General features: G+C 46.5%; 1 protein-coding gene across 1 annotated transcript; it reads left to right on the forward strand.

The window, feature by feature from the left end:
• The first annotated feature begins 5,711 nt into the window (after positions 1–5,711).
• On the forward strand, positions 5,712–7,475 carry LOC147737061 (uncharacterized). Its single transcript, XM_086962279.1, has one exon. It carries the CDS (start codon positions 6,528–6,530, stop codon positions 7,401–7,403), a length of 876 nt encoding a protein of 291 aa, XP_086818405.1. The 5' UTR covers positions 5,712–6,527; the 3' UTR covers positions 7,404–7,475.
• The last annotated feature ends 18,929 nt before the right edge of the window (positions 7,476–26,404 follow it).

Genomic DNA, 26,404 nt, shown 5'->3' on the forward strand with positions numbered 1-26,404 from the left:
GAAACAGAGCAGAAGGCCACAGAAAACAAGGGAAACAGGGCAGAAGGGCACGAAAAACAAGGGGAAAACAAGTGAAACAGAGGGCAGAAGTGCACAACAACAAGGGGAAAACGGGTGGAACAGAGGGCAGAAAGGCACAAAAAACAAGGGAAACAGAGGGCAGAAGAGCACAAAAAACAAGGGGAAAATTAGTAAAACAGGGCAGAAGGGCACAAAAAACAAGGGAAACAGAGGGCAGAAGGGCACGAAAACGAGGGAAACAGAGGGCAGAAGGGCACAAAACAAGAGGAAAACGAGTGAAACAGAGAGCAGAAGGCCACAGAAAACAAGGGAAACAGGGCAGAAGGGCACAAAAAACAAGGGGAAAACGAGTGAAACAGAGGGCAGAAGGCCACAAAAACAAAGGGAAAATGGGTGGAACAGAGGGCAAAAAGGCACAAAAAACGAGGGAAACAGAGGGCAGAAGGGCATGAAACGCGAGGGAAACAGAGGGCAGAAGGGCACGAAAAACGAGGGAAACAGAGTGCAGAAGGGCTCAAACAAAAAACGAGGGAAACAGAGGGCAGAAGGGCACAAAACAAGGGGAAAACGAGTGAAACAGAGAGCAGAAGGTCACAAAAAACAAGGGAAACAGGGCAGAAAGGCACGAAAAACAAGTGAAACAGGGCAGATGGCCACAAAAAATGAGGGAAACAGAGGGCAAAAGGGCGCAAAAAACAAGTGGAAAAGGAGTGAAACAGAGAGCAGAAGGCCACAAAAAACAAGGAAAACAGAGGGCAGAAGGGCACGAAAAACGAGGGAAACAGAGGGCAGAAGGTCACGAAAAACAAGTGGAAAACGAGTGAAACAGGGCAGAAGGACACATAAAAAGGGGGAAACAGAAGGCAGAAGGGCACGGAAAACAAGGGGAAAACGAGTGCAACAGAGGACAGAAGGCCACAAAAAACGAGTGAAACAGAGGGCAGAAGGGCATGAAAAACGAGGGAAACCGGGCAGAAGGGCACAAAAAACGAGGGAAACCTCGGGCAGAAGGGCACAAAAAACAAGAGGAAAACGAGTGAAACAGAGGGCAGAAGACCACAAAAAACGAGGGAAACAGAGGCAGAAGGGCACGAAAAACGAGGGAAACAGGGCAGAAGGGCACAAAACAAGGGGAAAACTAGTGAAACAGAGCAGAAGGCCACAGAAAACAAGGGAAACAGGGCAGAAGGGCACGAAAAACAAGGGGAAAACAAGTGAAACAGAGGGCAGAAGTGCACAACAACAAGGGGAAAACGGGTGGAATAGAGGGCAGAAAGGCACAAAAAACAAGGGAAACAGAGGGCAGAAGAGCACAAAAAACAAGGGGAAAATTAGTGAAACAGGGCAGAAGGACACAAAAACAGGTGAAACAGAGAGCAGAAGGCCACAAAAAAACAAGGGAAACAGAGGGCAGAAGGGCACCAAAAACAAGGGGAAAACGAGTGAAACAGAGGGCAGAAGGCCACAAAAAACGAGGGAAACAGAGGGCAGAAGGGCACAAAACAAGAGGAAAACGAGTGAAACAGAGAGCAGAAGGCCACAGAAAACAAGGGAAACAGGGCAGAAGGGCACAAAAAACAAGGGGAAAACGAGTGAAACAGAGGGCAGAAGGCCACAAAAACAAGGGGAAAATGGGTGGAACAGAGGGCAGAAAGGCACAAAAAACGAGGGAAACAGAGGGCAGAAGGGCATGAAACGCGAGGGAAACAGAGGGCAGAAGGGCACGAAAAACGAGGGAAACAGAGTGCAGAAGGGCTCAAACAAAAAACGAGGGAAACAGAGGGCAGAAGGGCACAAAACAAGGGGAAAACGAGTGAAACAGAGAGCAGAAGGTCACAAAAAACAAGGGAAACAGGGCAGAAAGGCACGAAAAACAAGTGAAACAGGGCAGATGGCCAGAAAAAATGAGGGAAACAGAGGGCAAAAGGGCGCAAAAAACAAGTGGAAAAGGAGTGAAACAGAGAGCAGAAGGCCACAAAAAACAAGGAAAACAGAGGGCAGAAGGGCACGAAAAACGAGGGAAACAGTGGGCAGAAGGGCACGAAAAACAAGTGGAAAACGAGGGAAACAGGGCAGAAGGCCACAAAAAACGAGGGAAACAGGCAGAAGGGCACGAAAATTAGGGAAACAGAGGGCAGAAGGACACAAAACAAGGGGAAAATGAGTGAAACAGAGAGCAGAAGGCCACAGAAAACAAGTTAAACAGGGCAGAAGGGCACGAAAAACAAGGGGAAAATGAGTGAAACAGAGGGCAGAAGGGTACAAAAACAAGGGGAAAATGGGCGGAACAGAGGGCAGAAAGGCACAAAAAACTAGGGAAACAGAGGGCAGAAGGGCACAAAAACAAGGGGAAAACGAGTGAAACAGAGGGCAGAAGGGCACAAAAACAAGGGGAAAACGGGTGGAACAGAGGGCAGAAAGGCACAAAAAACAAGGGAAACAGAGGGCAGAAGGGCACAAAAAACAAGGGGAAACGAGTGCAACAGAGAGCAGAAGGCCAAAAAAAACGAGGGAAACAGAGGGCAAAAGGGCACAAAAAACAAGGGGAAAACGAGTGAAACAGAGAGCAGAAGGCCACAAAAAACGAGGCAAACAGAGGGCAGAAGCGCACAAAACAAGGGGAAAACAAGTGAAACAGAGAGCAGACCACAGAAAACAAGGGAAACAGGGCAGAAGGGCACAAAAAACAAGGAGAAAACGAGTGAAACAGAGGGCAGAAGGCCACAAAAACAAGAAGAAAACGGGTGGAACAGGGCAGAAAGGCACAAAAAAACGAAGGAACCAGGGCAGAAGGGCACGAAACACGAGGGAAACAGAGGGCAGAAGGGCACGAAAAATGATGGAAACAGTGCAGAAGGGCACAAACAAAAAACGAGGGAAACAGGGCAGAAGGGCAAAAAACAAGGGGAAAACGAGTGAAACAGGGCAGATGGCCACAAAAAACGATGGAAACAGAGGGCAGAAGGGCACAAAAAACAAGGGGAAAACGAGTGAAACAGAGAGAAGAAGGCCACAAAAAACAAGGAAAACAGGGCAGAAGGGCATGAAAAACGAGGGAAACAGAGGGCAGAAGGTCACGAAAAACAAGTGGAAAACGAGTGAAACAGGGCAGAAGGTCACATGAAAAGAGGGAAACAGAAGGCAGAAGGGCACAGAAAACAAGGGGAAAACGTGTGCAACAGAAGACAGAAGGCCACAAAAAACGAGGGAACCAGAGGGCAGAAGGGCACGAAAAACGAGGGAAACAGGGCAGAAGGGTACAAAAAACGAGGGAAACAGGGCAGAAGGGCACAAAAAACAAGAGGAAAACGAGTGAAACAGAGGGCAGAAGGCCACAGAAAACAAGGGAAACAGGGCAGAAGGCACGAAAAACAAGTGGTAAACGAGTGAAACAGAGGACAGAAGGGCAAGAAAAATGAGGGAAACAGGGCAGAAGGGCACAAAACAAGGGGGAAAAGAGTGAAACAGAGAGCAGAAGGCCACAGAAAACAAGGGAAACAGGGCAGAAGGCACGAAAAACAAGTGGTAAACGAGTGAAACAGAGGGCAGAAGGGCACAAAAACAAGGGGAAAATGGGTGGATCAGAGGGCAGAAAGGCACAAAAAACGAGGGAAACAGAGGCAGGAGGGCACAAAAAACAAGGGGAAAACAAGTGAAACAGAGGGCAGAATGGCACAAAAACAAGGGGAAAACCGGTGGAACAGAGGGCAGAAAGGCACAAAAAACGAGGGAAACAGAGGGCAGATGGGCACAAAAAACAAGGGGAAAACGAGTGAAACAGAGGGCAGAAGGGCACAAAAAACAAGGGAAACAGAGGGCAGAAGGACACAAAAAACAAGGGGAAAATGAGTGAAACAGAGAGCAGAAGGCCACAAAAAACGAGGGAAACAGAGGGCAGAAGGCCACAAAAAACGAGGGAAACAGAGGGCAGAAGGACACAAAAAACAAGGGGAAAATGAGTGAAACAGAGAGCAGAAGGCCACAAAAAACGAGGGAAACAGAGGGCAGAAGGGCACGAAAAACGAGGGAAACAGAGGGCAGAAGGGCACAAAACAAGGGGAAAACGAGTGAAACAGAGGGCAGAAGGGCACAAAAAACAAGGGGAAAACAAGTGAAACAGCGAGCAGAAGGCCACAAAAAACGAGGGAAACAGAGGGCAGAAGGACACAAAAAACAAGGGGAAAATGAGTGAAACAGAGAGCAGAAGGCCACAAAAAACGAGGGAAACAGAGGGCAGAAGGGCACGAAAAATGAGGGAAACAGAGGGCAGAAGGGCACAAAACAAGGGGAAAACGAGTGAAACAGAGAGCAGAAGGCCACAAAAACAAGGGGAAAACGGGTGGAACATAGGGCAGAAAGTCACAAAAAATGAGGGAAGCAGAGGGCAAAAGGGCACAAAAAACAAGGGGAAAAAGAGTGAAACAGAGGGCAGAAGGGCACAAAAAACAAGGGGAAAACAAGTGAAACAGAGAGCAGAAGGCCAAAAAAACCAAGTGAAACAGAGAGCAGAAAGCCACAAAAAATGAGGGAACAGAGGGCAGAAGGGCACAAAAAACGAGTGAAACAAGACAAGAAAAACGAGTGAAACAGAGGGCAGAAAGGCACAAAAAACGAGTGAAACGGAGGGCAGAAATGCACAGTATGGGCTCTGATGAAATTAGGCTTTAAGTCAATGAAACTGGGCGTGGGGGGGTCTCTCAGAAAAATGCGTGAGTTGCTTTGGGTTCAGTAGCTCACAATGATTTTCACTGGCCAGATGTAGCTCTGACTACACAAAAGGTTGGAGACCCCTGGTCTAGGCATAGTCCTCGCAGCACACAATAGATTTGCTTGAGGCAGAGGCCAAAACTGAAAAAATAAGGAAACCAGATACAAGTAGGTGGTAACTCAGGGCAGGGGAAAACGCCTGTTGTCCGTGGAGGAGTTATTCCCTTCCCAGAAATCTGCATTACAAATTAATTAATAGTATACAGTTTTTTAATATCTGTTTGGTGCCAGTCCATATGACTTTCAAATCTGCCTTTGGGATTCGATGTTGCAACTCCATATGGTACATGTATCCTTTGTGAGCTTAATAAAATGTTGAAAATTCTACAAAACCTCACTCCTACATCCAAGTACTCTCATGCTACCATTCTGCACTCTGCTCTGTCTGAAAAACAGCTCAGCATATTCAAAATTCTGCATTGATTTGGCTTGTAAATTATATTTTTGGAAATGTACATGTATTAACTATTTAATTTTAATACTATAGGTGATTGAAATTACGGACGAAGAAAACAAGATTTAGCACTAAGCAACTGAATGTCAGTGCCATAAGAAGGATTATTTTGAAAAACTGAAGGACATCCAGCTTTCTACGTTTAAACAATTTCCAAAAATCTAAGTGTGGCGAGGAAAGTACTTTACCTGTAAGTGAAGTCTTTAATTTTGCATTTCATTAACCCAGAGCAAAGCCATATCTGTGCACACAGCATCAGAAATAATGTAAAAAGACCGCTTCAGCATCCTCATCTGAAATATTATCAGAAAGACAAATTGCCTCAGCATGACAGAATAACGTTCATCTAAAGCATCATGTAATTCTAGAGAGGAAGCACACACTACATAAAAGAAAGTTACAACTAAAGGTTTCTTCTGGATACTATCAAAGAAAAGACTCTGAAAGAAGACTCCGAAGCTGACACGTTCACAACCAAAAGATTGGAAAATCACCTTTGTTCAACAACCGTTTTTAACCAGTTACGCAAGTTTGAGACTATCTGCCTCGGGATATAAAACACCTTCACCCACTCTGCTCTTTCTTGCGAAAACCTTAAAAAATCACCACTTTATTGTGTTAATGACCATCTCAGATTGTTTCCTTTTTATTGTGTACTGTTCTGTAATTCTATGTAAATCGCCTCAACATTATCTGTTGTGCAGGAGTGATATGTAAAACGGTTAAATATAAAAATGGATTAAAGGAGCACTGTTACGCTATATCTAATGTAAATAAATCCTCATCCTCAGAACTACAAACCTTAAACTTACCCCAAACATAGAAAGGGTAGAAGGAACTGATGTTCTCCGACTAATGATCCACAATAGTACTCTGCACGTTCTAACGCCCTCAGTTACTGCCATTACACCAGTGCAAAAAGGTACTTATCAGTTTAATCATTAAATATCAGACTAACACCTTATTACTGCATTGCTAAGAACCTATAGAAATAGATTTGAGAAAAACTTCAGTCACAAATTAAGTTGCTGTCGGAGAGGCTATTACCTAAAGACTATTATCTGTTAGAAAGATTTCAACAGGTGTTACAGGACTGCTTCCCGACGTTTTTTGCTCAATTCAAGTGTTGAGAAGATTACACACAATTTCTTTTAGAGATAAGTGCTGAACATTATCTACACAAGCCCGACTCTAAAATCGAGGCAAAATAACCGAAGTTAGGGAAAAAAGTTACCTGTGCCCAAAAAGATACAGCCATAAATCTTATCTCACAGAATTTGACAGAATGCACACAGGGGAAAACCACTCTCAGTGCAAAGTATGCCAAAAAAGTTTCAGGCGTAAATCTTATCTCACTGAGCATATGAGAATCCACACTGGGGAAAAACCTTTTCAATTCTCTGAATGCAAGAAAAGCTTTAGAGTCAAAGCGAGTCTATATCAACATGCATTAACCCACTCTGTGGAAAAACATTATCAGTGCTCTGAATGCCCAAAACATTTCAAACTTAAATCACTTCTAACTGCACATGTGAGATTCCACACTGGGGAAAAACCTTATCAGTGCTCTGAATGCCAGAAAAGTTTCAGTGACAAAAAAAGACTCACTAAACATTCAAGGACCCACACTTGGGTAAAACGTTATCAGTGCACTGAATACGACAAATGTTTCAGTGACAAAAGCAGTCTCACTCAGCATATAAGAACCCACACTGGGGAAAAACCTTATCAGTGCTCTGAATGCCACAAATGTTTCCGTCAAAAAAGCAATCTCACTGAGCATATAAAAACCCACACTGGGGAAAAACCTTATCAGTGCTCTGAATGCCAGATATGTGTCAGGCAAAAAAGGGATCTCACTCAGCATATAAGAATCCACACTGGGGAAAAACCTTATCAGTGCTCTGAATGCCACAAATGTTTCAGTCAAAAAAGCAATCTCACTACACATATAAAAATCCACACTGGAGAAAAACCTTATCAGTGCTCCGAATGCCAGATATGTTTCAGTGTAAAAGACAGTCTCACTAAGCATATAAGAATCCACACTGGGGAAAAACCTTATCAGTGCTCCGAATGCCAAAAATGTTTCATACAAAAATCTACACTCACTGATCATGTGAAAATCCACACTCGAGAAAAAAAATTATCAGTGCTCTAAATGTCAGAAAAGATTCAGAGGTAGAGATGGTTACAAGCGCCATAAGAAAACACACCATCAAAATAATCAGTTCTCCGAATGCCAGAAAAGCATATATTTTAAACTCAATCTCACACTACATGAGCAGACGCACACAGGGGAAAAACATTACCAATTTCTGTGAATGCCAGAAATTCCTATTTGATAGGCACAGCCTCACTAACCATAAGCGACTCCATACTGATGAAAAACCTTATGAGTGCTCTGAATGCCAGAAAAGCTGCAGAGAAAAACGCTATTTCACCATGAGAAACTCCACACTAGAGAAAATCCTTATGCCATAAAAGGTTGAATCTGAAAGACAGTGTTATGCTTTATGAGCGATCTCACTCTGGGGAAAAACCTTATGAGTCCTTGAAATGCAAGCAATGTTTTGGGTACAAATTACTTCTCACTTGACATGAGCCAACTCACACGGGGGAAAAAAGCCTTATGTGTGTTCTGAATGTCAGATAAGGTTTAGTCTTGAATACAATGTTATTTCACATGAGAGAATTCACACTGGACTAAAGCCATATACAGGAGTGGAAAGTCAGAAACGTTATACTCAGAAAGGAGATATCACTAAACATGAGAAATGCATCCACACCAGGTGAAAAGTAAGGCGTATCTTGAGTTGCAGAAAAGCTTCTAACAACCTGACTTTACATGAGAGAGCACATATTGTAGTTGCAATAGAATTCATCAAGAAACACTTGCAGGATAACTTAGGCTGCCCGCCTGCAACCTCCAAAGAAATTTCAGGCCTGGAAATATTTTTCATTGCAACAGAATCCACAATTTGAGTATCTGAAAGTTACAAAACTCTCAAGGTCTTTACTTTACACAGAGAAGTGTTAGTGCTTGCAAAAATCAACTAATTGCCCAAAAAATCACAATAATAATGACTTAAATTTTACTCCACCCAAAAGGTTTCTACTCACCCTTGTTTCTTAACATATGACTGATATCTATTTTTTCATGATAAGATTAAGCCTATGCGGAGTTCCTCAGTGAGGAACTCCGCAAAGTGACAAAAAAACTCTGGCGGTCTACGCGGAGTTCCGCAAGCAGCGGAGTGCGTAAGGGTCATGCAGTTTGTGGTGATTTCATCCCATGTTGGAGGATCATTTGGCCCTTCAATTCTAGGAAGTTATGGAACTCTTTGTCAAACGCGTCCCTGTGCCAGAAGTAGGTTGGGGTTGCTACTCCCACTACTTCTTGGTACCCAAGAAGGACAAAGGCCTGCATCCTAGCTTAGTTCTCAGGGACATCAACCGCTTTCTCTGAAAGGAGAAGTTCAAGTTGTTAATCTGATGGTAGCGTTGGACTTGCAGGACACTTACTTTCACATCCCCGTCTTGCCTGCCCACCGGCATTACCTATGGTTCACGGTAGGCCACCCGCATTTTCAGTTTACCACGCTTCCCTTTGACCTTACCAGCCACCCCCTCCCCCGTGTGTTCACAAAAGTGATGGCGTTGGTCGCAGCTCATCTGCGCAGATCAGGGGTTCCAGTCTTCCCCTATCTCGACGACTGGCTGTTGAAGGCTCCCACCTCCAGACTACGACGGAATTCCTGCATTTGCTGGGGTTCTCAGTTAACGTGCTGAAGTCGCACCTGATTCCATCCGATAAGCTCCTTTTCATCGGAGCGGTTCTGGACACAACACAGTTTTGGGTCTATCCTCCCTAGCAGCAAGTCCAGTATATTGGGGCTATGATACCGATGTTTCAGCCTCCATCCCGGTGTTCGGTGAGAATCACCCTGAGGCTGCTGGGCCTCATGGCCTCCAGCATCCTGCTGGTGCATCATGCCAAATGGCATATACGTGCTCTGCAGTGGGACCTGAAGTTTCAGTGGGCGCAGCACCAGGGGAATCTTTCCGATGGCATTCAGATTTCGGAGGGGTCTGCAAGTCAGTTGCAGTGGTGGTTCACGAACCAGGATTGGGTCAACAGCAGATCCCTCTACCTTCTCCAACCTGAGTTCACAGTAGTGACGGATGCATCACTCCTGGGTTGGGGCAGCCATATGGGAATGGTGGAGATCAAAGACCTCTGGTCTCTGGCGGTGTCCAGGCACCACATCAACCCTCTGGAGCTACGGGCGATTCATCTTGCACTGAAGGCATTCCTTCTTTCTGTCAAAGGAAGAGTGGTGCAGGTGTTCACGGACAACACCACCGCCATGTGGTACTGCAACAAACAGGTCAGGGTGGGGTCATGGACCGTATGTCAAGAGGCTCTTCGCCTTTGGACATGGCTGGAACATCAGGGCATATCTCTGGTAGTTCAACACTTAACAGGTTCACTGAACGCAAGGACGGACAAACTCAGCCGCCAGTGCATGATGGATCACAAATGGCATCTTCACTCGAAGGTCGTGCTAGGTCTCTTTCAGTAGTGGGGAGAGCCTTGGTTAGATCTATTTGCCACCGAAGAGAACGCTCAATGTCAGCAGTTCTGCGTGTTAGAGTTTCCAAAGCGGCTCTCGCTCGGCGACCCTTTTCGTTGCGAGTGGAGTTGCGGCCTCCTGTACCACTTCTGCCAATATTGCTGAAGAAGATCAAACGTGATCAGTCCCAAGTCTGGTACCCCGAGCTCTTGAGCATGGCCTTTGATTCTATTGTTAACAGATTTCTGAAGTGCATTACTCATCTCTTTCCTCCTTCTCCTTTCGTAATACCCTAATGGGAGTTGACCTCACTTATCTTATGTGTGCTCCCTTTGAGCGCCTACATAATTGTCCTCTTCGCCTCCTTAGAAGACTAGTTTTTTTGCTTGCCATCACCTCTGCTTGCAGGATGAGTGAGCTTCAGGTTTATCCTCCAGACCTCCTTTTCTTGCTGTCCATCCAAACAAAGTATTCCTCCGTGTAAGCCCTCTTTTCTGCCCAAAGTGATTGCCTCTTTCCACATAGGTCTGACCATCAGATTACCTACCTTCTTCCCACCTCTGCTGTGTTTTTCTCTGCCAGGTGCACAACATATAGACTGTTCACACACTTTCTGTAGTATGCTTTGTTCTGGGCAGATAATCTAATCCCCACTCTACTTCTATCCTCGTGTTAGTGCAGCCCGATGTAAACAGTAATTGTAATGTATTTAGATTTACATAACACTTACTACCCCATACGAACTTTGAAGCGCTTTTTCGACGAGTAGCACACTACTCTAGGATCCAAAAATTATTAGTGGTGAATTAGTATAGGGAAATATAAAATGTATATGAGAGCTGGACATGTTGGTCTGTTAGTTGGGTTAAAAAAGATTGTGGGGGGATAGAAGAGGGGAGATTTTGCATTTATATAGCGCTTGCTACCCCTGATGAAGTGTTGAAGTGCTTTTCGGCGAGTAGCATGCTACTCCAGATCACAACAAGATGAATAGACAGATCAATTATGGTGGGGAGGTTGTTTTATTGTATACACACAACTGTACACAAATTAATAAAATTCCGTTGTAAAGTTGTATCCAAGAGGCAAGTATAGTCTCTGATAATAATGTATACAATACTGATAAGTTTTAAGTTGGCTTGCTATCAAGACTGATGCCCCGTAATGTTGATGCAAAGTCATCTGTGCTGGAGTATCTTAGACTCTTTTTGAATTGTACCATCCACCTTGTAGGTACTGCTATTTGTATCATGTCCACGTTGTAGGCAGACACAAACGCCTAAATTGTGCACTATTTATATTAAGCATAATAAGCAAGTAAGTGAGCAGATGACAGTAACCACTGTACAAGCTGTATTAGGTGCTTAGAAGTAGAGTGACATCAAGGGCAATAAACACTCACTAAATCTTTTTATTATTATTAACAGTCCTCATAAGAACATACAATTCAATACGATATACAAATAGCCCACTGGGGAACGGTTCAGGCATCATCTGGGGATTACACATCCGAGAAACACAAGTGTCTTTCATGAATACAGATTGACTACTCGTCCAAGGACTCCACTGTATTATTGACACGGGCAAAAAGGCAAACAAGCAGTCAGGAGGCGCACTGATTGTATACCCCCACCTGACAGGATGGTGACAGACCCCAACCACCTGCAGGGGAAACGTGCCACCTCACTTAATAGCTGCCAGACGCTTTACTATGTAAGCAGACTGGTGGTTTACAACTGCGCCTACGTTGGGGCACCACATGTTTTTTCCAGCATAATCTGGTGTGCTCCCCCTGTGTGGGATGATAGCACCCACTGAAAATTGCACCATTGTGTAGTCTGGGACAGTGCACCTTCCATGTAATTCTGAACTGGGCCTTTAAATACGGTACTATTTTGTGTGCCTATTTAATTCAGGTATACAAAGAATGTGGTACTACTTGTATACTAGGGTAGGACAAGGAAGATTGAATTTCTATGGTGGCAGAAATGTTTTTGTCAAAGTGCTTTATGCCCTAAATACTCTCCCGTACCCTGAACATAATGAGAATACGTAGATTACACCTCTGCATGTCTAATGCTGCCATTTGTATTTCAAGACCAGTGATTAATGTGGCTTTATCAAGTTTAAAGCCATTAGGCGTTTCCGACCTGTCTGATACTTGCATATGGAAAAGTTGGGTCATTTGAACCTAAAGATAGATAAACATATTCATAGGTCACGATTTATGTCTGCATCTAATATAAAACTGTAAATTAGGAGAGGTGATAAGTGCGAAGTTAAAGGCAGCCGCTAATCGAGCTGCATTTGTACATAGGCCTTCCTATATTATGATTTCTATTCCTGCTTCAGTCTTTAATTGTAATGAATACTTTAATACTCAGGCATGAAGTCATCGTCGAGCTGTTTAGATAATCCACCTGTCTCGCCACTTCTTCCCACTGCATCCTTAACCAGTGGCCTTGCCAGTGTGCCTTGGGCCCCAAGGCAAGAAAGGAAATGTGACCTCTGCCGTTTATTTGGACTGTGGAAAACAGCAATAATCATTGTTCTGTGGGCCCCTCAGGCCTCTGTTTGAACTGTGACAAACAGCAGTTATCAGTGTTCAGTGGGCCTTTAAGGCATCTGGGACCTGGAGCCACTGCACCTGCTGCACCAATGGGAAGCTAAGCCCCTGCTCTTAACAGCTTCTATTCTAGCCCCACTGGAGAACCGAAACAGCCAAGTACTGATCTGGCCATATATGCAGGCATGCAGCCGCCTCTTCCTCTGAAGGGATTTAAGTCGCATGAAAGCAGCATGCGGGAAACAACCATTTTCTGAGGTAAAGTCAACCAACACCTCTTCTGTTCCAACCTGAAACCATTTAAAACCAGGAACGAAAAAATGGTTCATCGTCATCCCTTGCTTATCAGAAGGGTAAAACAGATTCATCTAACATTACAGTGTACCACAGGGGCGTGGCTTGGACGCCGATCGGGATGGCGGCGTGAGCTCGTAGCTCCGCGCGGATTCCCGCTAATTCTCCTGTTTTTCGGGACCCCAGGCGACCCGGAGAAGACGTTCCTGCCCTCTGAAGTGTAGGGGGACAGCTGGACGTAATCGGTTAATCGCTGGGGGACTGCTGGCCCCGAGGAGATCGAGGAAGAGGCGGCCGAGGTGTAGACCAGGGTGTGAAGAAAATGGCGGCGAGGAGATCGGATGGTCCCGAACTACAGCCCTGAGTCCGGCTGTCGCCAAGCAGAGAGGGACCCTGCACCCGACTGCCCGACGCACTGGGATTGGCGGCGCGAAGCCTTGAGACCGGGGGACGCTGCCCGATTCACCCAGGGGACCCGGGGCCCTCGTCGGCCGCCGTCCCGTGACTCATCCTCCCCCCACCGGACTAGTGGGGGTGACGGACCAGAGCTCATCCGCCTGGTCATTGCTCCTGAGACCATTGGCGGTGACATTGTGCTGCCTGGTGCCCGGTGCTCGGCACGGGCCCACGAGAGCACCCCACAGAACGGGCGGCCGGACTTGTGACGCAGCGCCCTGACATGGCGGCGATCGGAGGGCCGACACCCGGGAGCCGCGAAGGGGACTCGGCGACATCGACCCGGTTGAGTGAGAGTCCCTCCCCGGAGCTTGACCAAGAACAGAGGCTGAACCGGCGCTTGGATGCCATCCTTGAGGCGATCACCTCCACCAAGGAGGCGTTACATAACGACATTGCCCAAGTGGCCACGGGCCTGGGGCTGCTACGTGCGGATCACGCGAAGCTGGCGGATCGGGTCAAGGATCATGACCAACTGTTGCTGGACCTGAAGCCCTCGGTGGTGACCGCGGAGCACAGGATTACAGACATTTTGGCCCGGCTGGACACTCTGGAACGGAGGGCGGAGGATGCCGAAGGCCGCAATAGGCGGAACAACGTGCGGGTCGTAGGCCTGCCGGAACGGATTGAGGGGGAGGATGCGGTGGCCTACATGGAGAACTGGTTCCGCACTGTGGTGGCGCCGGAGGGGCTTACTCCATTTTTCACTCTGGAGCGAGCCCACCGGGTGCCCGCTCGCCCGCCGGGGCTTGGCCGCCCCCCCCGCCCAATGGTGGTGCGGCTCCTCCATTACAAAGACCGAGACCTTCTCATCCAGCGGGCCAGGATGTCGGGCCCTTACGGGGTGGAGAACAGCAAGGTGACGATATTTCCGGACTACACGCAGGCGGTCCAGAAGGACAGGGCATCGTTCCTTGCTGTGAAGAAGGAGCTCAGGGAGGAAGGCATTCAGTACTCCTTGCTCTACCCGGCCAAGCTGCGGATTATCATGGATGGCACCACACACTTTTTCCAAACTCCGGACGAAGTTTGGCACTGGCTTGAGTTGTACAGAGCGGGGACGGACAGGACACACCAAAGTAGGCGAGACCAGCCCAAGCAGCCCCGGGTGCGGCAGTCACAACGTATCAGGTCCCGCAACAGGCGCCAGCGGGAGAAGCGGGAGGCCCAAATGGCGGCGGAGAAGAGGGACGCACTCGCGGCGACGGCGGCCATTACAGGGTCGCAACAGAATAGTGAACGAGCCGAAACGGACTCGGGAGGAGAGGGCAGCAGAACAGGAGAGGAACTTTCGGAGGCAGAGAGCCAGAAGGGGCCGACAGTGACCCCACAGACTTCGGATGATATTATCTGCGGCTAAGACAGACTTTGGTCTTGATCGGGACTTCATGGTAGGGTGATATCCTGTTGCTGGAGGGCGGGTTGCCGGGTGGGGGAGCGGAGTGTATCAGAGGGGATGAAGGGCGGACGCGGGCTCCGCTGGCTGGGGTCGGCGGCGACTCACCCCCCCTAGGCCCTTAAGGCTGACTGTGGTGGAGACCACAGGGTAAGAGTGCGAGCAGTTGGTTCAAGGTTTGGATGGGGGCGGCCATCGGGTTCGTATGCTCTGTCCTGGGGAGTGGGGGTTGGGGAATGTTTCAGTTTTGGGGTTGTTGGGGGGGGGGCAACTGCATTGGGGGGGTCATGGACCGTTGGAGTTTGAATTGGACTGTACGGACTTGGAATGGGGACATTACCTAATTTGAAATGCCTAACGTGGAATGTCCGGGGGCTGCGGACTATGGTGAAACGTCACAAAGTGCATGCATACCTGGTACGCAGGGGGGTTCAGATAGCTATGCTCCAGGAGACTCACCTCACTAAAAAAGAGTGCGCTGCCTTGCAGAAAAGATGGCGGGGCCAGGTTTTTGGCACCACTTATTCAGCGTATGCCAGGGGGGTCTTGATCTGGGTGAGGGCGGGGATCCCCTTCCAGGTGCTGAATCAGGTAATAGATCCGGATGGCAGGTTTGTAGCGGTGGAGGGGAGACTGTATGGACGGGATGTGGTTTTATGTTGTGTTTATGCACCAAACACTGACCAAGGCCGATACTTTGATGGCCTCTCGGGGTCCTTGGCCTCTTTCCTGGCGGGTCCGATAGTGTTAGGGGGGGACTTCAATTCAATTACGGATGTGGCTCTGGATAGGTCCCATCCCCCCCTAGTAGACTCTCCTGTGCGCAGGCTGGCCGCGCACAGGAAGGACTGGCAAGAACGATGGGGGTTGCTGGATGTCTGGAGGGAGAGGCACAGGGGAACCAGGGATTACTCCTTTTATTCTGCCTTACATGATTTACATGTTAGGATTGATTCGGTGCTTTGCGGGGGCTCCCTAGCACCATTGATCACCCATGCTGAGTACCTTGCTAGGACGATATCTGATCATAACCCCCTGTTGGTGCATATTCAATGGCAGAGGGAGCGCTCAGTAATTCCAACATGGCGGCTTCGGCCGGAGACGCTAGAGGATTCTGTGTTCGACGATGCGGTCCGGCAGGGCATTGATAGTTATTTTGGTGTGAACGACGGAACGGCGACGAGCAGGTCTGTTGAATGGGATGCAATGAAAGTGGTGGTGAGAGGGGTGTGCCTGGGTAGGTTCTCGAATGCTCGAACGACTGTGCTGAATGACCTAATGAAAGCGGAGGAGACTTTGAGGGACCTGGAACGCCGCAGGCCAACTAGGCCAGATTTACAGGCCCAGTTACTGGACGCGAAGGAAGTGGTAGCCGCGGAGACGGAACGTTTGAGATGCTATGATTACAGGCAGTACATGATTAGGGCACACGCAGAAAGGGACAAGGTGGGTACCCTCTTGGCCAGATTAGCTAGCCCGGAACTTAGGGGTTGCCCGATCCTCAGCATTATTGACGCACAGGGAGAGATGGTGTACTCTCAGGCAGCTGTAGTGGACCGCTTTCGGGGTTACTATGAGGAATTGTACCGGAGTCAGCTGGGAGTGGGGGTGCAGGACATCGTGGAGTACCTGGGGGAGAGGCCGCTTTCGGTCTTGGACGAGGGCGACGCGAAGGACCTGGGTAGCCCGATCACGCTAACGGAAATTCGAGTGGCTATCAAACATATGGCCCGTAACAAGACACCAGGGGTGGACGGACTCCCAATCGAGTTCTATCAGCACTATGTAGACGCTCTGGCGCCCAGGCTGCTGGTGGTATATACGGAGGCCTTCGAGAAGGGGGTGTTGCCTGCCTCCATGCGGGAGGCCTTGATAGTACCACTCCTCAAGCCTGGCCGGGATGCCGCGGACGTGAGGTCTTATCGCCCACTGTCCATGCTGACGGTGGATTACAAGATCCTGAGTCGCATCCTAGCCACTAGACTGGCCCCGCACATGACGGGCCTGGTGCACAGGGACCAGGCCGGGTTTATACCCACGAGGAGCACGGCGATGAATATCCGCCGCCTAGTGGGAATAATGGACGCCATCTTGGAAGGGGAGGGGTCGCCAGCGGTTCTGTCCGTGGATATTGAGAAGGCCTTCGATAGTTTGGAATGGCCTTTCCTAGATGGAGTGCTGGAGCGGTTTGGCATGGGCGATGGGTTTCGGAAGTGGACGAGGGTCTTGTATAACTCGGCGACGGCGAGGGTACGATTGGGCGGCCTGGTGTCCGCCGCGTATCCGGTGGGCAGGGGAACACGACAGGGATGCTCTCTCTCCCCTCTATTGTTTGCCCTGGCGATGGAACCCTTGGCGGTCCATGCGAGGTCCGGCGACCGTTACGCGGGAGTAATGGGGGATGGGCAATGGCATTATATATCGCTTTATGCGGATGACCTGCTCCTGTACCTAGCAGACACCTCGGGGGCACTGGTCGGAGCGATGGATCTGCTGTCCGAGTTCGGCCGATTGTCGGGCCTTAAGGTCAATTGGGCAAAGACCTGCGTGTTTCCGCTGAGAGCGGGATCGCCAGCCCCTAGCAGCGACCTGGGTGTGACGTGGGAACCCTCTTGCATCGTCTACTTGGGTGTCCGCATTTACCACTCGGCCGCCGACCTCCTGGAGGGCAACATCGGCCGTTGTGTCCGGTCACTGCGGGGTAGCTTGTCTTTCTGGTCGACCCTACCGCTGACAGTCCTGGGCAGGATAGCATTGTTGAAAATGGTGGCGCTCCCCCGCTTCCTTTATTATTTCCGAACGCTACCGGTTTGGATTCCCCAGGGGGTGTTTAGGGACCTGCGGTCAATGATTATTGGCTTTCTGTGGGGGCATGGTCGTCGCAGGGTAGCCTTGAGCACGCTCCTTCGCCCCAAGCTGGAGGGGGGCATGGCTGTACCCGATCTTGAGCTGTATTATTTAGCGGCGCAGTTGCAGGTCCTAACGCAGAATGTAGCCAGGGTGTTCCGGGGGCCAGAGGAAGACCGGGGTCGGGGGATACAGCACCACGTGCTGTCGTACATCATTATGCAGCAACGGCTCGAATTACGGGCCCTCACCATGGAGGAGCGGACGCTCCGGCTGTGCTGGCAGAGGAGCCTTCGGAGAGCGAGAGCATCGCGGCCTTATGCCCCGGAGATCCCGATCGGGATGTTGACAGCTCTGCCGCACGGAGGGGACTGGTCCCCGCTGATGGATTGGGAGGACGCGGGGTTGCAGGTGGTGGGTGACTTGTATATAGATGGGGCGTTGGCACCGTTCGACGTGCTCCGGGACCAGTTCGGACTGCCTGAAGGGGGCTTCCTACTGCACGCGGCTATAGTGGCTGCCGTGCAAAAGCACTGGAAAGAGGGGCTCCTGGAACCCGCGACGACTATGGCATGCCAATATGTGGTGATGGCGGCTGGTACATTCAAAGCTGTGACGTGCCTCCATAACAGGATGCTGAACGATGGGCTGGAACCACTCCATGGGCTCAAGGCTAAGTGGGAGGAGAGCGTTGGCCGGCCCATACCGGATACGGCATGGGGCCATATCCTGCGACGCACGTGGAAGGGCACTAGGAACGCGCGCTTTCAGCAGGTCCATTTTTATGTGCTCCATAGGGCCTACCTAACTCCAGAAAAACTACAGCGGCACTTTAGGGTGCCGGATGCCTGTTGCCCCCGGTGCTCGTCCCTAGGGGCGGACATGGACCACTTGTTTTGGGGGTGTCCGCAACTGGGAACTTATTGGGCGGAGGTAGGGGACCTCCTGAATGAAGTGACTGACAGGGAGGTAGACTTCGACATGGCGACGTGTCTATTGCTCTGGTTCCCACATACTAAGCACACCAAGGTGACCAGTAAATTTATAGATCTGGGTCTGATATTGGCTCAAAGGGAAATATCGTGGCACTGGAAGGCCAGGGGGGGTCCCTCACTGCGTAGGTGGAAGAATGAGTTGCTGCGGTGGTCTGACTGCGAGAGCGTGCTCCGGATGAAGCAAGCAGTGAAGTTGGGGAATAAGAAGGCTCTGGATGCAGCGCGTGCGTGGGAGTTAGTGGTACAGGCTCTGCGTGATGCTTTGGTTGAGGATGAAGACGGCGAGGACTAAGCCGCTGGACACCGCGGGGCGAACACAGAAGTATGACATCACGCACTGTAGTGGAACCATCCAGTTCAGTAGAGCGAAGCACGCACCTTAGCAGTTGCCAGGGGGGGGGGGGCGTTGGGGGGGTTAGTTGTAGGGGGGGTTGGGGAGGGCCGGAAGCCGTTGGAGGGTTGCTGGTGGAGGCCTCGGATCTACTGGGACTGGGGGTATTGAGTGGCGGGCGGATTGAGTGGTTGAACGGCCTGGCACGAAGGCCCGAATAGCCTAGAGCAGGCCCCGATGGGGGCGATTACGTTGATACCTCGGAGATGGCTGACGGGACTGTTGTTGCGGGTGGGGGGGTAAAAGCAGATACGTAAAACGACCTTTCGCCAGGGTCCCATTGGGACGTACACTGTGTTGTGCTCCTCCGGAGCGATCTGATATGCCGCCCGGCCTCCGGGATGCGGGCTGAATGGCTGTGTACAACTGTGAACTGTTACTAGTGGGGGGGGGGCCCACAAGTGTACTGGCTGATTACTTTTTTCCTGCTGTTTATAACTCTGCAATAAAAATATATTTAAAAAAAAAAAATTACAGTGTACCACATAACAAATTGTGATTCTGTTTACAAATTAAAACTAGCATGCATATAGAAAGGGCAGCCTTTGGCCAAAATAGCCATTTTTCCTACCCATACTTTTAACACATCTTATACAAAAAAATGCTAATTACATTATCATCCGGAAATAGTCATTAGCGCCTACTCATAACCAAATGCCACTTAGAATTGTCTTTCACTTCAAGCTTTCAAAGGTATATTAATATAAAAGCAGTATTGAATTTTTTGACGTTGTGTACTCTTACCAGAAACGTTTGATTAACCAGTTATAAAGTCACGTCTACCTTAGTTACTTTACAGTCTTCTTTTTTTTAATAGTAATTATTTCACATTGTTACTGAATATGCATGGCTAAACACTTGCGAGACCTATTGGCTATGACAATGCTTGTTATTGATTGAGTACATTGAGCGGCAGAACTTCTGATTAAGTCCTGAAGAATGCCGCAAACACCAATTTGGAGGGTTAATAGGCTGAAACATGTTGACCTCTTATTGACTCTAACAGTGCATATATATTTCTCAGACAGTGTCCTATTTTTAATCCTGGCCCGGGGGTGTACAAATAATGGAAACCACTTACTTACCCTTTAGCAAGTTTTAACTTTCACTCTGCTGCCCCCACTACCCTGAGCTCATTATTGTGGTATTTAGTATACCTTTCTCTATAACAAAATATGCCTGAACTCCCCCCTCTCAGTAAGGGGTTGGTTTCATGGTGCAAGGAGATTCCCAATAAGGAAGCATGCCAACTATGGTGGGTGAGGGAAATCGGGATATTTCATCTTAGCTAGGTCTTCATTTGCAACAGTAATCCTCAAAGACCCAAGGGTATCTTGATTGTGGTAGAAATGCATTTTTACCCCTTCATTGTACGTTCAAGCACAGACCATTGCATGATATGTTGTGATCTATGTAGGGAAAATACTCAGTGCACTGAGAAAATGTGTTGAAATAACAGAAAGTTGATAATCGCATTTAATAACTTCTCATACCTGGATTTATCTAGAAGAGAAGTCTGTTAATTCTAGCAGATTTTTGATACCACAAGGTAAAATAAATTAGGGGATCTTTATCTGATATCTTTATCAGTAAATTATCTGAAATTATTGGACATAAACCTTTCTAAGTATTATTTCTAAAGACTAAGGAAGTTCTATATTGGTCTTTTCTAAACTAACCCCAGTGCGTATTACTACAATAACCACCTCTCTCAAATCAATATTGTACTTGTTTTAGTGAGAAAGCTAAATGATCTAGGAGAAACCAGGAACTGGCATCAGTATTTTTCTTAGGAAGCTTCAAGTTAGAGAGTGAAAACACTTTTGAGAATGCCCCAAAAATTGTGATAAAGATATTTCAATATGTTTGACAAAAAGAATAGGCACATTTCATGACAATATTGAAATGGGAACTAACAGGAACAAATATTTACACAACATTACAAGAATATTAGAGTCTACATTTCAGCAATATAGGAAATACTGAAGTTCATGTACTAATAATCCATTTGGTAAAAAGTGGTTGCTTGTAGAGTCAGCACACTACTGTGTCTGTGATTGCTGTTGAATAAAGTAGAACAGCTAACAATATCCCAACAGGTAATATTTGGTAGACTATTACATATGTATGTATAAAACATTACAAGAGCTAGAACAAAGGAGACTGGTACTCAATTGATCTTGTGTAGTTAATCCTATTATATTTGGAAGGGTATCATCATATTCCTACAGTTAAAGCAGCACTGTATTAAGACAATTTTAGTGACAACCAAATACATACTTAGTGCTCATAAGTGTATGAGTGAACAGTGGTGACGCAAGTGGTGGGGTAGACAGCGTGAGTGGCGCAATAAAAACAAGAGTGCAAGTATCATACAGTGGGTGGCTGAGTGAAGGGAACAAATCAAGTGACTTCTGTGTTCAATTCACAATTTAAGTTACAGCCACAGTAGAGAAATGCACCAATTAATAATCTGTAGAGTCAACGACGTTTCGATCCTCAATGGTTTGTGATCATCATCAGGACATGGTTGTCAGGGTTTGTAGTGCTGCGGGCGAAAAGAACAAATCAGGGGGGTGAAAGGAAGAAGGAACGCGTCAAAGCAGGAGGATGTCAGGGGGCAGCCACCCACTGTATGATACTTGCACTCTTGTTTTTATTGCGCCGCTCACGCTGTCTACCCCACCACTTGCGTCACCACTGTTCACTCACACACTTATGAGCACCAAGTATTATATGGTTGCCACTAAAATTGTCTTAATACAGTGCTGCTTTAACTGTATGAATTTGATGATACCCTTCCAAATATAATAGGATTAACTACACAAGACCAATTGAATACCAGTCTCCTTTGTTCTAGCTCTTGTAATGTTTTATACATACATATGTAATACTCTACCAAATATTACCTGTTGGGATATTGTTAGCTGTTCTACTTCCTTACCCTGATCCCGACTAGGTCTATGGGTTATACTCCTGTATTGCTTTAGTAGCTTTTAAATATAGGCATTTTTTAATGCAGCCCATTTTACTTTCAGATTCACAAATGTCCCCTTCGGTTACTACCTCCTGTTACTGTTTTTCAGCCCACATATGGTTTCAAAGCTCAATACATATCTTAACAATGTATTAAATATTCAGAAAGGAAACTATTAACATTCCCCTTCCAAATTCTGAATTGTTAAATGGGCTTAGTACAAATCAAAATGGGGTTTAGCATTTGCAAACTCTGTGAATTACTGAACCAGTGGATTTTTTTAACAATAAAACATGAGGCCATTTTTCTCAATTACCTCCAAATTAAGTTTGCTAATAATGTTAGTTGAATGATAACCGGTGCACATACCTATTTAGTGTTAGTGTTGCTTCAGATCAAATAAAAACCAGCACACACAACTCTTGCACAATACTTACAGACAGAATTTCTGACATCCAGCTTTAATGTTTTGTTAAATATATTTGCAAATGTTGTCACTTAAACAGGAAAGCAGCTAAAGCAGCCTCTGGACGTAAAATAGGATGTAATCATAATCTTTAGATACATTTTCTGAGTTTCAGGAACAATGTGTGTCTTCTGGGTTTACTCTAAACCACTATAATAAACATATTCAATGCTTTTAGATTTGATCTGTTTGTACTGGTTTCTATTGCAGACAATAATCTAGATTTAGACCAAGGATAAAATTCACCCATGGCTTTTAAAATCTATTTATCAATGATCTCTATTAGTGTTATCACAACTAAAACTGTAATAGAACTTATCTGAGAGATGGACCTTCATCAAGTATTATGCTCAGTCAATTTATTGAACAAACTATGAAGTTAAAATCTGAATAGATTAGATCCACAAGCATTGCCGGACCACTGTATTTTACATCAATAGATTACTTATCAGCACATTTTCTCTAAGTACAATTCAGTCATCTTCTATTTTTAGCGGAGCTCGAGCTGGGTCTGTTAGAACTCTTTTAAAATATGACATTTAAATGTCCAAAAAATCAGGAATTTTAGTTTCAAGTCTGGTCAAACCTTATTGAATGCTACACCAAAAGATGCCCTTCTGTTCCTATATTTTATTGTGCACCATGATTCAGAAATGGCATTTTTTTGCTTTCGGAGGTAAAATTCTAAACATATTTATTGGTGTTGCCAGTCGAAACATCACTATTTAGGAAGATAACAACAAGTGGTCTTATGATGCTTGCTGGAATGGGAAGTGTTTAATCAAAAAGTGTATGGAATTCAAGTTTAGGAGACCATTTTACAAAAGTGTATGGATTTTGTATATATTACAAATTGTTGATCTCCAAAATGGCCTAATTCAATACATTGAATTGAAATTCAGGTTTATCATTTGAATCCTATTGTTGGAAAATATGTGATTTTGAACCCCATGAGGCGGTTCCTTTCCAGAAAGCATTCAGGTTGTAATCATTAGTCAAATAATGCTGCAGAGTTTAAAATATTCAACTTGAATTCTAATTACATATGACATGTTCATTGTTCAATATATTTCTCTTAGTATTTTAATGTGAGGACTTTATTGCTCAAGGAAAATAATTAGTATTTGTTTTTCTATATGTTGGAAGCATTACATTAATGAAATCACTGTATCCCACCTTCTTTGTTTCCTTTCCTGTTCTTTATGAACGTTTCTATTGTTGAACTTTAAAGATTGCCAGAAATTAGGAATTGTGCTCTACATAACTTTGCTGTGTTACAGTATGTTGACTTTTATGTACTACTTTTGTCTCTGATGTGTATGGCAACTGATGTTTTGTTTTGATTTAATATTCAGCTTATGTTTATTAGGTTTTATTAATCAATAAAATGTTTCAAACACAACAAATGGTTGTTGATATTTATTTACAACTGCAGCATTTTTATTGTATTGGCAGTTTCAAAGTGGCCAAAAATATGGTCTGTGGGATGACGTAGGACCACATTGGCATCAACAGGAAGAGGTTTGGACAGGTGATTAGGGGTACATGTAAGGTTGGAAGTAGGGGTAACAAAGCATGTACATTGTGTGGACTGTGACTCCTGGAGTTATTGTGAGGGATACCATACTACCCTGTAAATGAATCCCCTAGTGATTATTATCAACAAACTTTATTCGGTTTTATAAAAGAAAAACAACTTCCAAGTTACAGATTGACAAATATAATATGTCCAAGTTAATCAGAACACAAGATAAAAATTCATGAATTACAGCAGTAGCATTTTCCGTCTGTGAGATCTCAATGAATGCCGTCATCAGAATCGGTAGCGGCTGGGGACAACACAGTGCATGGGCCATTACTGGTTCAAGCAAAGTATCAACATCCGTTGGCATGACTGATGGGATTGTGTGAGACATGTGTATAACACACATTCTTCTCCGCATAGCAGGCATCGTAAAACAGGTATGATGCAATCTTGCCAAATTGGTCTGAATGACAGAAACCGTGTGGTATTTAATTCTCTTGGACGAGGTAGTCCCAAAATTTGGACGATGCGCTCACGACACTTCATCGCCAGTAGAGTTGTCTCCATGGAGAACTGGGTGCCGTTTTGTGAAATGACTTGCCATATCGCAGCAATAGGAGCAAAAATAGCATTCCTGCAGCGAGTTCCAAAATGAGAGGCAATCCGCCAAATACAGAGTGCACAAAGTTTGGAAATATTCCTAGGACTGCTTCAAATGGTACTAACAGTCTAGAAAATATGGTCTTAAATACATGTACAATACCACTCGTATCAGACATGTTTAAGATACGACTTAACATTTCTGAGAAATGTATAGGGCAATTTGTAGTTAGAAGGGCATGTTACTCTGCAGAAGTCCTTGCGACTGCAGATCATAGGTTTGTTTGGCCGAGGTTAGTGGCACAGTTTTTTGCAAAAGAATGGCTTTCATTGTAATGTATTGGCATTTATATAGCGCACTACTTACCCGTAGGGTCCCAAGGCGCTTCGACCGCTGCGAAACCCTTCCTGGCTTCCCTGAGAGATGGTCCCTTAATGGGTATCTCCAGGGTGAGACCAGGCATCCCCGGCGGTCTGGTGGGGCCGTTAGTGAAGATGAGGCAAGCTAATGCCCAGAGTTGCCGAGTGTGATCGCTGATCAGAGTGGGCACCGAGGCGAGAGAATTATCGAGTCTGCTGACCCTGGTCCAGAAACCTGCCGCGCCGGGAATCGAACCCTGGTCCCGGGCCGTCCTCTGCTCTCGGGTCTGCCGCCTCTAACCAGTGAGCCACACTACTTCACACCAGTGAGCCACACTACTTCACATTCTGCTTAAAGTATCAATTCGTATAGAAGAGATGTTCAGTGAAGGCCAAAGTTGCGACTCCCGGCTGTCTTGGTTTTAGGAAACAATACTTGCATACAGCACGTGACCTTGGCTGACACAGTTACTAGATATGGTATTCCTGGCAACATGCCACAGCAGCTGCGATCATTCAACATAAGGTAACTCCCATTCAAGAGTTGTCCAACATTGGATCAATAACCGCGGCTGGTGAACCTTTATTTTTATTTATTTTGTGTATTTTGTAAAGCGCGCAGCTACCCCAACGGTGTGTCCCAGCGCTAATTGAACAGACAGCAGATGGTCCAAAGCAGAGACTTACAGGCAGAAAAGAAAGGTTTTAAGGGATTTGCGGAATTCAAGCTGCGACTGGCTCATGCGGAGGTAAGGCGGAAGCTTGTTGCTGGGTGGCAAACACTTCGAAACTTGCTTTTTTTAATCTAGGAGTAACTAGTAGCATTTTGTTGTTTGAATGGAGAACTCTGGAATTACTGTATGGGCCGAGACGTGACCTAAGATGGGCTGGTCCTTTGCCTTTCGTAGACCAATAGGCCAGGGTCATAGCTTTGAACTCAATTCTTTTAGAGATGGGGAGCCAGTGTAGTTTGTGATGGTATGGGGAGATGTGTTGCCTAAGTGAGATGCCCCCGAACGAACGGGCAGCAGCATTTTGCACTGTCTGGAGTCTGTGGCACAGACCTGCTGTCAAGCCCAGATAAAGTCCGTTGGCATAGTCCAGATGCGAGGTTATAAGTGCGTGGACTATGGTTTTACGGTTATCGCTGGGCAGATAATTTATGAGTTTTTTTATGATTTTGATTTTAAAGAAGCAGGCAGCCGAGACTGTTTGTACCTGATACACAAAGGATAAACGGTTGTCCCATCGGACCCCCAGATTTCTAACCGAGTCCTTAGGGAGAGGAGCTTGGCTCAGATCTTCCGGCCACCATAAATTGGAGTCTAATGTGGATGATTGGTTGAAGAACAGGACCTCGGTTTTTCCAGCGTTGAGTCTGAGAAAATTTAAATCCATCCATTTCGCAATATTCCTAAAGCATAACTTCCGGGGGTCGAAAGTGGTGGATGTTGGCTCATCAAAGGAAAAAAGGAGCTGAATATCGTCAGCATATGATGTAATTTTAATGCCCGATTGTGAGATCATTTCGGCCAGAGGGGTAAATACACATTAAAAAGGAGCTGACTCAGCGATGAGCCTTGAGGGACACCCCATTTAAGTGGCCTAACTGAGGAACCGTACCCTGAATACCAATGGATCTCAACCGTCTCAGCAGGATTGAATGAGAGACAGTGTCAAATGCTGCAGATAAATCCAGCAGCACTAACACC

This window comes from Lissotriton vulgaris, chromosome 1_1, assembly GCF_964263255.1.
Source record: "Lissotriton vulgaris chromosome 1_1, aLisVul1.2, whole genome shotgun sequence".
In the NCBI taxonomy this organism is placed as follows: Eukaryota; Metazoa; Chordata; class Amphibia; order Caudata; family Salamandridae; genus Lissotriton; species Lissotriton vulgaris.